Raw genomic sequence first — 15,663 nt, 5'->3', positions numbered from 1 at the left:
AAGCCGGGACGCGGGGTGGAAGACGAGGTAGACATCCTTCACTAAAAAGAAACTTCACAAAACGAACAGGTTCGAAGAACCGAGAAACAACAGAAACCCCAAAGAGTAGAGGCGCGCCGAGATTCCCGAAGCGAACACGTTCGCGGAAAAAATGGAACTGAGGCTATGTGCGTCGTGCGTCCTACTTATAACATCTGGTGACGTCGGCCGTCGGAGGAGGTCCTCGAGGTCGGCGTATTGACGTCATCGACGCAGACGCCGAAAAATTTTCCGAAGCAGCACAGCTGTGGTGATTACTGTCATAGATATGGAATACGTCGGAGGACCCACTCCCCTTGAAAGGGTCTTTACTGGTTTACAAAACTAAGAGAGTGTACAGTTTTTGAAGTGTATTTGTGTGCTGCTTTTATATTGCTCCCTTCTGAAGAAGGCTTATTCTAACTGGCTGATAAATGAATTAATTATTGTATATTCAAGAAACCTTGTGTGTAAGTGTTTATTTGAATACTTACCGAAGGTTACTTAGCCTAGGTCTCCTTTTTATTTGAATACTTGTCACTGTGAATATCTGTGTAACTCCCCTACAGCTCACATTGACCCCTCTTGAGATAAGCCTGGCTGCTCAACACGCTACCAACCTGTGTAGTACAAGCTTATACTGAAGGTTGGGTTCCTATTCCAGGAGGTCAGGGTTGTTATAGTGCACCCAAAGGGTACTGCATAGGGTGCCTGTGCCCCCTGTATGTTTCTGCACGTCTTGCAGCGGCCCCTCTCTCAGCAAGCACTTTGGGTGTGGCAAACAGTGGTGTATTGAGGTTTCACCCAGCACCCAATTCCTGTCGGTCCAAGGAACCAGGCCCCGGGCCGTCTGCAGGAGTGTCCGCTCACTGGTAGGCAGGGTCAAGCGGTCTCGCTTTGACAGCGATCTCACTTTGACGGCGGTGGGCCGTGTAATTATTTATGTGGCAATTCTGGATTGGCTGGGGTCATCATCCCTCACTCCCTGTCCGTGGCACCACAGCTCAGCTGTAGAGTGACAGCACTCCAGTCGTCGGACGCCTCCACAGTGTCTCTGTCCTCGAGACCCTCACCAAGGACTGTAAGATTGCCGGAGTGGGATCTGCAAACTGCCTGCGTTTTATGAGATGATCCGGTCGGGTAATGGTTAGGTAGGGTCAATGGCAAAGTATATTTCAGCCCTACGACAGCAATGGGTTCTGGAGCTCTAGTATAGAGCAGCCATTTTAAATGCTGGATAACAGTGCCCCCCTACAATGCTTTTTTCTGAGTTTTTGTTGGGCTGCTTGTTGTCTTTATTGTTTTAGTTTTAGGGTCCTCTTTTAGTAGCAGTTTTCTTGATGGCTTCTGTTGTCTGTATTGTGGGGTGGGGGGTGGGGGAGTGTGGCTCAGTCAGGGGCTGTAGGCTTTCAGGGGGAGATTCTCAGGTTCTACTGGGTGCTATGGCCGGTGATACTACCCGTATCGTGAGGGACAGAACCGCAGAAGATAGACTACTGGCACACATCGATCTGTTTGGTATTGTAGCGTTGCAGGAGACCTGGATGATGTTCCCCTGCAAGACAGATGGTCGTAGTACCTTGCAGGTTTTGGCAATAAAGGGTACCATTGGTATACCGTGCGGGGGACTGTTGGTTACTGTTCGACACCCATGACGACTAGTAGATATTCAATGGTCAAATACCACGATACAGGTGGTAATAATTTGCTGCAACTTGCAAGGACATGATAAACTCCTCTTAATTAATGTGTATGACCTTTCCAATGCAGTGGCCAGTAAATGTAATAGTGCAACGGTGAGATATATCCTGAAAAAGTCAAATTTCGATAACCTCCCTCCCCCATCTTATTTTTGGGAGACTTTATTGCAAGAATGAGCATAAACACTGGTTGCTCGTTGGTCCAGAGTGAGTCTTGTCCATATATTTCTGCCGACACTAATAAACAGGGCAGAAGTTGGATGAGGTTGTTTAAGCTGTTTAATAGAACTATGGTAAATGGTAATTGCGATGGTGTTGCTGCAAAAAGCACATACTCACATTGCTGGTAGGAGTGCCTACAACGTAGATTATGCATTTGTTAATGATGTGGGGCTTGGTATAGTGCAAGAAATGGCCATATTGCCACAAGAAAAAAGCAACCATCTCCCTGTTTGTGTGTTGTTGAATGCATGTGTGAGTGGTAGTCGTTTCAAATTGAACAGTGACATTTTTATAAATGCGGGTGCAAATCGAATATGCTGGAACCCTGTTAGTCTTGAGAAGGCGAGAGTTGTAGGCAAAAGGTTCTCCCTTGTTTTGTCAGGAGTGAAACTAATAATCTGGCGATGTTGGAGGATTTTACCAAAGTGATTGCGTCCATCAAAGAGGTCACACAGAAAAAACACAGATATAGGCAGCCGACTGAGCGCTGGAATATGGATCACAGTAGTAGTTGATAGTACGACTACATAATACAGGCTGAGTAAAAACCACTGAGGCAGGTTATTGCGCAGGCTTTGCGTAAAGCAGGCAGAGAGATGTTAATGGTCGACATCCCTAACACATTAAAGCCCTTAAAATTAAGTATCGTAGGTGGTTGAGAAGACATCACGCTAGGAGTAAGTGTGTGTTATGGATGTGCTTGGCTTATCATGCCTGGACTAAGAATAACGCAGGCATTTGGTCCATTGTGAGAGGGGCTGTTAAGAAAAATGTCCTCTTAATAGTGTTCCCGAAGAGAGCTGGTGTACTCAGGAATACACTGGGGGCTACGACACCCAGCAATGAGGTACATCCTCACATTACAAAAACAAAGAGGTGATGACTGGAAGGTTTAGAATTAATCTTAACCACTGGCATTGCTCTGGGCAACCCTCCAGACCATTGTTCTTCGCCTGCCAAGCCATTACAGAAGGGGAAAGGCCATATGCAAAACAGGCTTGGTCACACCCCAAAAGGGGCAGTCCAGCGCAAACTGCTAGGTCACATCCCTTCTGCACGAGACCACAAGCATCCCGAAACATGTTTCGGCCTTGTTGGGTCTCATCAGTGAGGAGCAGCTTGGCTCTTTAGGCCCACGTCTAGGCATACCCGTCCCACTTGGGGTGACAAGGCAAAAACAAAAAGGTGATGGCTGGAAGGTTTTGAATGAATCTTAACCACTGGCATTGCTCTGGGCAACCCTGCAGACCATCGTTCTTCGCCTGCCAGCCCATTACAGAAGGGGAAAGACCGTATGCAAATCAGGCTTGGTCCCACACCAAAAGGGGCAGTCCAGCCTGAACTGCTAGGTCACATCTCTTCTGCACGAGACCACAAGCATCCCCAAACATGTTTTGGCCTTGTTGGGCCTCATCAGCGAGGAGCAGCTTGGGTCTCTAGGTCGAGCAGGCACGGGTCCCACATCTGGGCATAACCCATCCCACTCGGGGTGACAAAGCAAAAACAAAGTGGTGATGGCTGGAAGGTTTAGAATGAATCTTAACTACTGGCATTGCTCTGGGCAACCCTCCAGACCATCGTTCTTCGCCTGCATGGGGTTGCTGTTGGTACTCTTGTTCAGAAGAGAATTGCCAGGCATTTCAGTGCTGGACTGCCCTTGGGCGAGGACAAAACTGATATGTAGTGGAAATGTGTCTCCTTTGAAAGGATGGTGAGCTAAAGTCTCTGGTTGAGAGACTAACCCGGGATATAGGCTGGTAGTAGAGAAACTCCCAGAACCCCCCCTTGTTTTTACATCATCACATTAACCAGAGGTGGGGCTGTAAATCTACGGTCACTGATATCACACAGATGATTGCTATTGTACCGACATCTCAGGAGTGTGCCCCAATAGTGCGTGCAATAGCCTTCTGAAGTTATCCCTGTGAATTTGGGCCAATGCATTACATCCGTTATTTGACTCGATTGGGACTCATGGTGAGGTACACTCTTCTTGGAAAGAGAGTACTATCCACCCAGACCACAAAAAAGTATTTTGAAAAATCCCTTCAAACTATTGGATGTTGGCCATGCTGGACATTCTGGCAAAATGCTTTGCAAGAGTACTACTGAATTAATTAAATCAGTGGATTGCTGAAAATGAGACCCCCCAATCAGACAGGCTTTCGAGCCAAATCTAGCTCCACACACAATCTCCTCACCTTGTCAACCACCATGGAATATGCCTAGTACAGACGCCAATTGCCAGTCTATGGAGCATTTATCGACTTCAGCGCAGCCTTCCACACAGTCATATGAATAGACTATGGAACAAACTTGTTTCATGGAACATACCTCATGGCCTGTAAAATATGATCAGGCAGCTACATACTGGCACAAAAGTTAGAATGGGGCTGGAAGGTGGGGAACTTGTGTCTGACCTTTTGTCTATGACACAAGGAGTTAAACAGGATTGCATCCTCGTTGTCACCTTGTTTAACTTGTACCTCGCTGATCTAGCTGAGACTTTAAATCTGGTTGAAACGTGCACAGTGAAAATTGGGGCACTTAAAATTGGATGATTTAGCAAAGCAGATGATCTTCTGCTCCTTGATTAGACTCCAAAGGCGCTTCAACTTAAGCTAGATGCCCTGGGCAAGTATGCCAGTGACAATGGCCTCCGCAATGACATTGAAAAAACCAAGATAGTGGCATTCCTGGGAAAAACAAAGAGTAAAATAACCTCTAAATCAACATGTAAGCTTGATGCAAAGGTCGCTGAATGCGTGGAGTGCTATAATTACTTGGGTGGCCTAATTGATAATTTGTTAAAATTGTAATTTCAACGGAAAGAAAATAAAGCTAACTGCGTGAGAATCACACACGCCTTGAGCCATTATATCGGTAGACAGGGTGGATGTTCTATTAAAACTATATTATTGTTATACACATCTAGAATTGTGCCCTGTATGATATATGGCGTGGAAGTGTGGCGAACTAAATTTAGATCTGAGCTAAATAAATTTGAAGCCAAAATCTTGCGATTGTTAATAAGAATGCCTAATTCACTGCCGATTGAATATGTCCTGCTGGAATTTGATATTATGAAAATAACTGGAGTAATTGATTATAAACTTGTCATGGGCAATGAGAAATTGAGGCACCTTGATAATGGAACAATCATGGTTGATGTAATGGAGGCACACTGGGCTAAACATGAGTATAAGAGCTTTGGTACTCTTGGCACCTTATGGTACAAACCTGACTCATTTGAACATGATAATATAGGCATCACACAGGCCAAGCTAAACAGTGTCCCTTTTATTGAATATTGGATGGGGCATAAAATCGGTCCGAAATATATTGAGGCCTATGCTAACAGTGCCATAATATGAAGCTATCTTTTGTTGTACACAGGTACTCGAAATAGAGGGAGTCAAAGTGGGCATACCGTGGCTAGAGCGATTATGTTGTTTGTGCAGCGAGACGATAATAGGGTCAGCAGAACATATCATGTGCTATTGCAGCAGTTTGAACAGTATCAGAGCAAAGTACATGAAAGCATACAGCAATGTGTTACATTGTGATGATGTGTCATCCTTGTGGATGCTGCTACTGGAAGAAAACAATCTTATTTTTCACATGATGACATTTTATGGTATATGTATGAATATTCGGGAAGAATTATCAGCATGGATCTTCTGACTTGTGTGTTGAGAGATCATGTTTGAAAGATGGAACTGTTGTATTATTTAGATGAATCAATTTTGTACTTAGGAAAGATATTTTAGGTTTTATATTTTTAGGAACTAGTATTCTTTTTTTCTTAAATATGTTATATATAAAGTCAAACATGGCTATTTGTATATAGAAAATGTTTTTAAATAAAAAGAAAGTTCCAAATGGGATAGGGCTCGATGGTGGTTCCTGAAGGCGCACTTTGGTGGCCTTCCCCTTTCGGCTGTCTGTGGAGACTGCCCTCCTCAGACTATTAGTCTGCTGGCAGTTTGCGGCTACCTTTCTATCCTTCTGTTAGATTCCCCAAGAAACCCCTACATTTGGAGCACAGCCGTGGCAGTGGGTTACCTAAAACTAGGGCCCGTTCTAGTGGGAAACATTTGTTCTAAAGCACTTTGACTTGGAACACAGCTGTTATGCAAGGGAAATCCCGGAACCGAAACCCAGCATTGGTGGGCGGAGCTCCAAGAACTGGAAAACAAAGCTAGAGGGAAAACACATAGAATTGGAAAAAACAGCAATTGGAAAAACAGTCAGAACTGGATGAGAGCAGCTAAGGGAAGAACGCCTAGATTTGAAACACAGGAGCGGCATTGAGACCCCTAGTACTGGCACATAGTGCAGGTGAAAAAAACACCTATATTTGAGACACAGCACTAAGTAGAAAACAGGAACGTTTGAGATACCTGGCAAGTGAAAAAAAACGCCAAGATTTGAGGTACAGAAGCAGGAAAAATACACTCAGATTTGGGATATCTGACAAGTGGGAAAAACGCCTACATTTGAGATAGAACAGCAAGAAGAAAACACTCAAATTTGGATACCTGGCAAGTTGAAAAAAACAAAAGAAAAACACCTACATTTGGGACACAGCAGCAAGTATGCATACAGTCAGATTTGTGACACCTGGTAAGTGGGCAAGATGCCTAAATTAGAGACAGAGCCATTAAGTGGAGAAACCACTGATTGTGAAATGACTTATTAGCTAGGTAACATGGGTGTGCTACGTTATGCATGGTGATAAGAGTGGTATGGTTCTTAATGGAGTACAGTAATGGCTGTACTCCGCACCCAGACCACACTTACCTTATCAGTTGCTGTTGGTTGACGGCTGACTTCACAGGTGAACATGGGTAAACATTGACTTGAGCTGCTTCTTTGGGAGCAGCTGCCCTTTGCCTTGGGGCCGTTAGCTGGAGGGGCTGCCCGGGCAGGGGGGCTGCTCCGGGAAGGTGTCTTAGAATAAGAGAGTGGGCCAATCACAGGGTGGTGGGAGGGCTGGGAGGCGGGCCGAGAGGGCAAAGAGGAAGCAGCTAGCAGAGGGGCTGCCGAGGATGCGAGATGGCGCAGGAGTGCACCAAAAATTACAATTTAAAACAAAATACACAATATCAAGGGCTGGTACCCAGAGGAAGGAGGCAACACTTACCTGAAGGCACTGTAAGCTAATTTGAGTGCAGGGGTCGATGTAAAGGGGCCTGGAGCCTGGCTCTAACTTGCCCAGGGAAACAGGCCAATCACAGGGTGGTGGGAGGGCAGGGATGAGGGCTGAGAGGGGGAAGGAGTATACTCTAAGGTATTTTGTGAAACCACCTTTATTTCAAGAAATAGTTTATTGAAATAAATTAAATTGACTGATGTTTAAAATTAAGGTTTATAAGATTGTTAAATAGGATTAGTAAATATCTCCTGAGTGGGTTTTGTAAATTTATTTTATTTGGTGGTGGCAAACTTCTGCATCTGTTAGAATCGTAAAATCGATCTTTTCAAAGTGTCTCAGGCTTGCTCTTCATCTGTTATACAGGTGCAGCATTGGAGGCCAATTAGCATTTAGCGTTGATATTGTTGTGTAGTTTCTCCATGTATTGCTTGATATTTGGATCTTTGTGTTTAGTATCACTTTTTCCCTCTTTTGTGTAACTTTAGTTAGGACTGCATTAAACATTTAATTGCCATCAAAGAAGGCCTTGTCTTTGTTATATGGAGAGCACTGTTACCTTCACAGTGCTTTTGGAAGGTATATCTAATTGCCACCCTTAGACTCTTGGGATAGGTTTCTCCAATGTATTTTGCTGCAATGAAGTTATATAGTTAATGGTTGAGCTCTGGAAGTCAATACTTTCTATATGTGCTACCTGGAGTAACTTGAAAGCTAAATACTCTAAAATCTAAAACTCTAAAGTGCTGTTTTGAGAATGTTTGTGTTTTTATATTTTTTCGTCAGAGTAGGTTGTTTAACTCTTGCTCTGTTAATGCTGCGAATCTGCTTTTCGCCATTGCCCTCATCATTGCCTGACAAAAGGCATCATTACGAGTGCAGTGGTGTAATAAATAAAGGTGGTAATGCAGTGGTAACAGAGTTATCACTGCATTACCACACCGCCGAACTAGAGGTTTGGATTAAGGCAGAGGAAACGCCTCCAGCAGAATCCTGAAGGCAATTCCTCCACCTTACTGACCAAATGAGTGGTATTACTGCTGGTGGTAATAGAGCCAAAATCCCTGTGGAGTCCTATACTCCAATTAATGAGGACTAACAACGCCTTCCCACCACTTGTAATACAGTGGTAATGCCGCTGGTGGTAATACTGCCAGACTAAGTGATGGCAACAATAATATCATTTGGTGGTATCTCAGTGGTATTACCGCTGAGATACCACCAAACTCGTAATGAGGCTGAAAGTGTCTTCTAAAATGGCTAAGGTGGCTTGTGTACTCGTTTTGCATCTCGTTAGGCATGCAGTACATGTTTATTTTGTCAGCTGAGGATTTCCATGTTGCATCGCATTGTGTGGGGGTAACGTAGCCGGGTTATTCAAGCAAACAGTGCAATTTATGGCTAGTAGTCACGATTTGCAGCATTATGTGCGAGCAACTTATCTAATGGCGGCTAATGTTTGAATTAAAGGGTATGAGGATACAGACCACATTGTATGATCGACTGGCACGCATAGTATTGCTTGCTCAAGCAGACAATATATGCTATTTTATTCAGTCATGTGATCTTGTTTTGACCAATCGGAGGGACTGAAAAAACAAGTGTTTCATTCACGAATATACTACATACTTTGTTTTCTTTCCCCCCAATCGGGACGCATTAACAGATTTTGAAAAAAACAAGGAAATAACGAGTTATCAAGGTCGAAAAGGCCTTCCTGATACTTACGACACTTTGGCTCAGAAGGGTACCAGGCTTTATCTTCACCACATGTTATCCGGCTTTCGCCCTCCAAGGAATAGAAACTGTCGCACTCTATGTCAATAGTGTCTTTATGCCCCAGTGTCGATACAGAAGTGGTTATTTTTCCATTTTTGAGCAATGGTATTTCACAAATTATCACTGCAGCTAGAACGACAAAAAACACATGGTAGCATGAACGTACGCATCATTTGCGGGGAAACAAGCAACATAATGCCTAAATGTGCACAAGATAACTGGTGTTAAGGAAGCAGCATGTGGTTATTACATACACTTGTGGTTATTGTAATCAGAGCAGCTCAACACCTTTATTTACAAGCATCAGGATAAGGTGGGATGCGCGCCTATATTGTCAGAGTCAACGTAAACACAATTCTACACAGTGTAATAATGCCAGTGTGCCCTGGCTCCGCTGCTTTCACCAGTTCCTCCCCACCCCCTTAGCGAGGGGGGCTCTCAGTATGGGCATGGCATCCCACTTAAAGCACTTGGTGTCAGGATTTGTTTACTCAAATAATGCAAAGGCCAATCTAAGCGATGGTTCCAGGGATATAGTACCCAGCTTGCTTCTTAAATTTAAGGGCTCAAGGATATAGCACACAGCTAGCTTCTTGGTTTCGCCTGCTAGCAAGTACTTTCACCTCTGGCTCAGATATTAATAAACTCTAGCCGCTTGCCACCCTAATTCCTCCGAACACAGTCCTACCATCACGTATTCCCTCACCTGTTGCTTAAGTGTAACGATCCTAGGAATAAATGTGATCATCTTCGAGCTGCAGGTCACACTCCTGGGGATCAACAGTAATACCTTGTAACACATTCCTATCAGCTAGGGCTTTTGCCAAGCTGCGATGTTCTCACCCTCAAGCGGGTGGCCTTCATGGTCTGGGCTCCTCTTTTTTTGCCTTTCGCTTCTACCAGTGTAATTGGCCTGACCCTCTTTCTCTGTTTATGTCATATGGAACAAGTTACTTACCTGTAACTGTTGTTCTCCAGCATGGGTCCGGCATGGATTCACATGCTCATGAATATTCCCCGTCATCAGGCTGGGAATCCTCAGTAAAGAAAAAACCAGTATCAGTTTCGTTTCTGATCTGTCTTTCGTAGTAATAACCAATCACTGGTCTCTGTGTCATACTGACCACAGCCAATGACTGCCCTCTACCTAAGCACCGCCTCTGGCAGCCATCTTCAGATTTGGAAGCACGTGAAGTGGCAGTATGACCAAGTGAAGAGCCGCAGAGGGGTAGGCGGGAGGGTTCGCATGTGAATCCATGCCAGACGCATGCTGGAGAACAACAGTTACAGGTAAGTAACTTGTTCCTTCTCCAGCATGGGGTCTGGCATGGATTCACATGCTCATGAATAAAGAATACATAGCAGTACACACATGCACAACCACGGGAGGTGGCAAAGGCTCAACATTAAGCATTGCATCAAACTCAACATTAAGCATCTTACCTCCTCACCAGGCTCACCTCAGGCGAACAGGTTACGCAGCACTGCTTGGCCGACCCTGGACTCCTCCCTGGAATCCCGATCGACGCAGTAGAACTTCGTGAAGGTGTGCGTCGACCTCCACGTAACAGCCCTGCATATGTCCAGCAGGGGCACACCAGAAAGGAACGCCGTGGTAGCTGCGATCGCTCTGGTGGAATGGGCTCTCGGACGGCCGGGCAGCGGTCGGTTTGCCAACCGATGACAGTACATGATACAGCCGGAGAGCCATCTGGAAATGGAAGCCTTCGAGAGCCTTCCCCTGATTGACAGGTCCAAAGTTCACAAAGAGTTGTGACGTCTTCCGAAAACACTTCGTGCGGTCCACGTAGAACTTCAGCGCTCTAGCCACATCCAGCGAGTGCAAAGTCCTCTCAGCCTGCGACGAAGGCGACGGGAAGAACACAGGTAACACCAAGGGTTCGTTGAGATGGAAGTCCGACGGTACCTTGGGCATGAAGGAGGGGTGCGTCCTGAGCACTACCCTTGTGTCGTGAAAAGTCAAGTACGGGGCCTTGCAGGAAAGGGCCTGGATCTCTCCCACCCGTCGTGCGGAGGTGATGGCCACAAGAAACGCTGTTTTCCACGACAGAAACTTCAACGGGGCCGAGTGCAGAGGCTCGAACGGAGGTCCCATGAGCTTGGTCAGCACCCCGTTGAGCTCCCACGCCGGGGCCGGAGCCTTCACCGGCGGGAACGATCTGAACAGTCCCTTCATGAACTCTTTCACCAGACGATGAGACCACAAGGACGTCCGTCCCGTGGTTCTGGTGTATCGGGAGATCGCAGCAAGATGAATCTTGATGGACGCGTGTGCCAGTCCAGCTTTGGCCAGCGTCAGTAGGTACGGCAGAACTTGGGGAGCCGTAATCCGTAGAGGGTTAATCTTTTGTGCGTGGCACCAGACAGAGAACCTCTTCCATTTGTGTCCGTAGCATTTAAGAGTCGAGGACGCCCTGGCCTTTGCAAGAACCTCTCTGCAGTCGGCCAGTATGTCGTATCCTCCAAACTCTAGCGCTGCAGGAGCCAGGCCTGCAAGTTCAGCGATTTCGGGTCGTGGTGGAGGATGGCGCCTCCTTCCCTGTAGAGCAGATCCGCGTCCACCGGCAGCTTGATTGGCGGGGACGCCGACAAGTCCAGAAGGTCCGGGAACCATATCTGCCTCGGCCACGCAGGTGCGACGAGGATCATCCTGCACCGTGACCTCTTGAGCTGGTTGACAAGCCGGATTAGCAGTGGCAAAGGAGGGAACGCGTAGAGGAACAGGCCCTCCCAGGGGAACGAGAAAGCATCGCCCATGCTCCTCGCCTGGGGAAACCTGCTGGCGAACCTCCGGCACTTGGAGTTCGTCGCCATCGCGAACAGGTCGATCTGGGGTGTGCCCCACCGTCGGAAGAGGCGCTCCACTAGATCCTGCCGTAGTTCCCACTCGTGGCACGAGCGCAGCTCCCTGCTGAGTGAGTCGGCGATGGTGTTTTGTATCCCTGCCAGATGAAACGGCACCAGAAACATCCCTTGGGCGACTGCCCAATGCCACAGGTCCTGCGCCTCCTTGGACAGTGCTGGGGACCTGGTTCCGCCCTGTTTTCTGATGTAAAACATGGTGGTGGTGTTGTCGGTGAAGATCCTCACCACCTTGCCCTTGAGGGACGGAAGGAAGGACCTGAGGGCCCAAAACACTGCACGGAGCTCCAGGACGTTGATATGTAAGGATCTCTCCGTCGGGAGCCAAAGGACCCTTGCGTGCAGATTTTCGGTGTGCGCTCCCCACCCTTCCAGGGAGGCATCCGTGGTCACTGTCTCCTGGTGGGCTGGGGTCTGGAAGTCCATGCCCGCCGTCAGATGCGCGCGGGTGCCCCACCACCGGATCGCTCGTCGGAAACTCTCGTCGAGTGTGATCCTTTCCTCGAAGTTGCCCGTAGTTTGGATCCAGCGCGCGTCCAGGAACTCCTGCAACGGGCGCATCCGGAGCCTGCACATGGGAATGAGGTAGATGCAGGAAGACCTCATTCCGAGGAGGGACTTGATGGACCTCACCTTGGCCGCGTCGGCCACCAACATCCGCTGCACCTTGCCCAGGATGGTCCTGGTCCTCTCCTCCGACGGGGAGGCTCGAAGGGACACTGTGTTGAGCCTCGCTCCCAGAAACAGAGTGTCTTGCGCGGGTACCAGGTGGGATTTGGCGTAGTTCACGGAGAATCCCAGGTCCGTGAGAAGTTGGACGGTCCTTGCCGTGTGGACCACGGCGAGCTGCCTTGTCTTGGCTCGGATGAGCCAGTCGTCCAGGTAGGGGTAGTAGTGGATCCCTTCGCGGCGCAGCTGAGCCGCCACCGGTGCGAGGCACTTGGTGAACACCCTGGGTGCCGACCGTAGACCGAAGGGGAGGGCTTTGAACTGGTAATGCCGCCCTTGGACCACAAACCTGAGGAATTTTCGGTGCCCCTTCAAGATGGGAATATGGAAGTAGGCATCCTCCAAATCCAACGACGACAGGAAGTCTCCTTCCTCCAGCTGACCCAGGACGTGCTGGAGGGTGACCATCCGGAACTTTTGCGCCTTGATGAACTTGTTCAGACGTCGCAGGTCCAGGATGGGGCGCCATCCCCCCGTCGTCTTCTTCACGAGGAAGTATCTCGAGTAGACTCCGGAGCCCCGAAGCCTCTTTGGGACGAGTTCGATGGCGCCCTTCTTGAGCATCGCCTTCACCTCCAGGAGAAGTTGAGGGACGTGAAGTTCTTTCCTGGCCACAGGGTGGACGCGCGGACACTTTCTTTGAAACTCGAGCGCGTGGCCCCGGGCCAAGGCGTCCAGCACCCAATGGTCGGTGGAGATGGACTCCCACATGCTGACGCAGCTCGCCAGCCGGCCTACCACCGGGGTGCCTCGGTGGGGGCCCGACCTCCCGGCCGGTTCAATCCTGCTTCGACGAGGCTTTAGCGCCTTGTCCTTGGCGACGACGGCGGGGTCCGCCAGGCTTGCCTCGTCCTCTGTAGGCCTCCTGAGATGACGAGCGGGCCGCTTGACGGTAGGAGGAGAAACCGCCGCCGGAACCTTTGGAGGCGCCCTTGCCTCCACTGCTCCGAAAGGGCGTCCGTCGTTGTTGCAGAACTCCAAGGGCCCGGGCCGTCTCGGTGTCCGCTTTAATGGCCTGAAGGGAATCGTCCACCGTTTTCCCAAACAGGTTGTTCCCATCAAAGGGCATGTCCAGGACTCTGACGTCTTGACGGAAATCCGTAGCCTTGAGCCATCCACGCCGCCGAAGGCAAACGCCGTTGCCCAACTGGCGGAACCCAGTGTCGGCGATGTCCGTCGCAACGGTAATGGCGTGGTCCGAAGCCACCTCACCTTCCTGCAGGATCTCCAGGGCCTCTGCCCTCTTGTCGTCCGGCAAGAAGTCCAGCAGGGGAGCCAGTTTGTACCAGAGCTCCCTGTCGTATCGGGCCACGATAGCCAAGGCGTTGGCAGCTTTAATCGTCGTCGCTGCAGATGAGATGACTCTGCGTCCCATAGCGTCCAATTTCTTTCCCTCGCCGTCCGGTGGGGAAGTCGATGTGGAGGCCGCACCCCCCCCCACTTTTTTCCTGGCCGCCGCGGAGACGACGGAGTCCAGGGTAGGCTGCGCCCGGAGGCACAGGGGGGCCGTGTCCGGGACCCGGTACTTTTTCTCGTACCGGTCTCTTCTCGCTGGCGTCGTGGACGGGTTCTTGAGGAGGGTGAGGCCCTCATCCCAAATGTCGTCCAATAGAGGCACCGCGAGGACCGTCTTCCTCTTGGCCTCGCGCCGCTGATAAAGGAAACCTTCCTTCTTCTCCTCAGGGTAGAGTTGGAAAAGCTCGGATGCCCTGGCGATCATTGAGTGGAACGATCCAATCTCGTCGGGCGGAGAAGCCCTGGTGGGAGGCGACGACGGTACATCCTCGTCGTATACCTCGTCGTCCGTACCCGTCGCTGCCGTGTCAGTCCCCGTATCATCCCCTCGGGTGGACGGGGAGGAGGGCTGGAAGGGGCGCGACGGCTGAAAAGGAGGTGGAGGGTGGATCCTTCTTTTCTTGGTAGGAGGAACACCAGAAGGTCCCGGTTCTGGGTCCCCCGACGGGAGAGGTTCCGTCGGCAACGGTAGTCTCGTCCTTATCTCAGAGCATAAGGACTGTATAGCCAACAAAATGGCCGCCGAGTTGTCTCGCGGCGCTGGCAGAGGGGAATCCGACGGGCGTCACCTGCGTCGGGATCCATCCCGACAGGCCGGTCTTCTTCCACGCCGAGGCTGTGGCTTAAGACCTCGACCAGCTCCTCCTCCGAGGTTGAGGCCGAATCTACGACGACGCCCTGCCCCCCCCTTTTTCTTCCCCACGGGGGATTTCACGGGGGTCCTATCGATGGGCACAAAAGAGGACTCCCTCCGAGGTGGCAGGGAGACTCTGAGCCCCGAGGTCGCCACCACTGGTGTAGCCTCCATAGGCTGAGCCAGGGCCGCCGCGACAGTTTCGATAGAGGGCTTGGCCGGATGGATTAAGGCCTTGACCACCTTAGGTGCGCTCACCGCCTTATCCTTGAGGGGGGACACTGCCTCGCTCCCCCTCCGCCTTCGAGCTCGACCGGGGCCTCTCCAGGAGCTTCGCCGGGTGCTCGGCCTTCCTCTTACCCGACCCAGAGCGTTGGCTCGTGGTTGATGGTGCCGGGGAGGGTGCGCCCTGCCTGGCGCCCGTAGAGCCCGACCGTTCGGCGCTCCCGGTGCCAGCGGACTCGCGGTGCTTGGCCTTATGTTGGACCCCCCTCGCCGGGGCGTCCTCAAAGGTCTTAGAAGACCGCTCGGATTTCTTCCTCTTCTTCTCGCCGGACGGGCTCTTCCCTTCTAGCCAGTTGGCGAGACGTTGATGGCGGTCCTTCATGGTCCGCTCCGACATGTTGCCGCAAAACGCACAGTTCTTCTCCACGTGCGTCTTGTCCTCATGTAGGCAGTAAAGACAAAAAGAGTGTTCGTCCTCTTTGAAGACGTTCTGCAGCTGGCATCCAGGGCAGACCCTGAACAGCTTTCCGGGCGTCGAGCTTCCCTTCTCCTGGGCCATGGCTGGGCCTGAGAAACTTCTGGAGTCCTCCAAAAGCGTAGCTCGACGAATCTTCACCCTTGAGGGGCGCAGACGAATCCGAAACGGGTCCCCGTTGATTGGATGGAGAGTCGGTGGAGCTTGAGGCTCTTTTGACCGAAAAAACGAAGTTTTTTGAGAAAAAACGTGAAAAAATAGCACAAACGCTCGAGAGCAATAGCACGAGGATCCCAACACATGAACGTGCGGTAAAAATCTGAAGATG

At 49.8% G+C, this 15,663-nt stretch overlaps 1 protein-coding gene across 12 annotated transcripts in view; it reads right to left on the bottom strand.

Moving 5' to 3' along the window:
- LOC138520856 (complement decay-accelerating factor-like) overlaps positions 1 to 15,663 on the bottom strand; it is a 623,694-nt gene that overhangs the window by 226,827 nt on the left and 381,204 nt on the right. For all 12 annotated transcript variants that reach the window (XM_069633259.1, XM_069633263.1, XM_069633265.1 and 9 more), the window contains one exon: positions 8,824 to 9,003. In XM_069633259.1, coding sequence (XP_069489360.1) covers positions 8,824 to 9,003 — 180 coding nt within the window. The remainder of the gene's footprint in view (positions 1 to 8,823; positions 9,004 to 15,663) is intronic.

Source organism: Ambystoma mexicanum, chromosome 13, assembly GCF_040938575.1.
Source record: "Ambystoma mexicanum isolate Mex_15411 chromosome 13, UKY_AmexF1_1, whole genome shotgun sequence".
Classification (NCBI taxonomy): Eukaryota; Metazoa; Chordata; class Amphibia; order Caudata; family Ambystomatidae; genus Ambystoma; species Ambystoma mexicanum.
The sequence above is the reverse complement of the archived record's forward strand: the minus strand, read 5'-3'. Positions and strand labels throughout refer to the sequence as shown.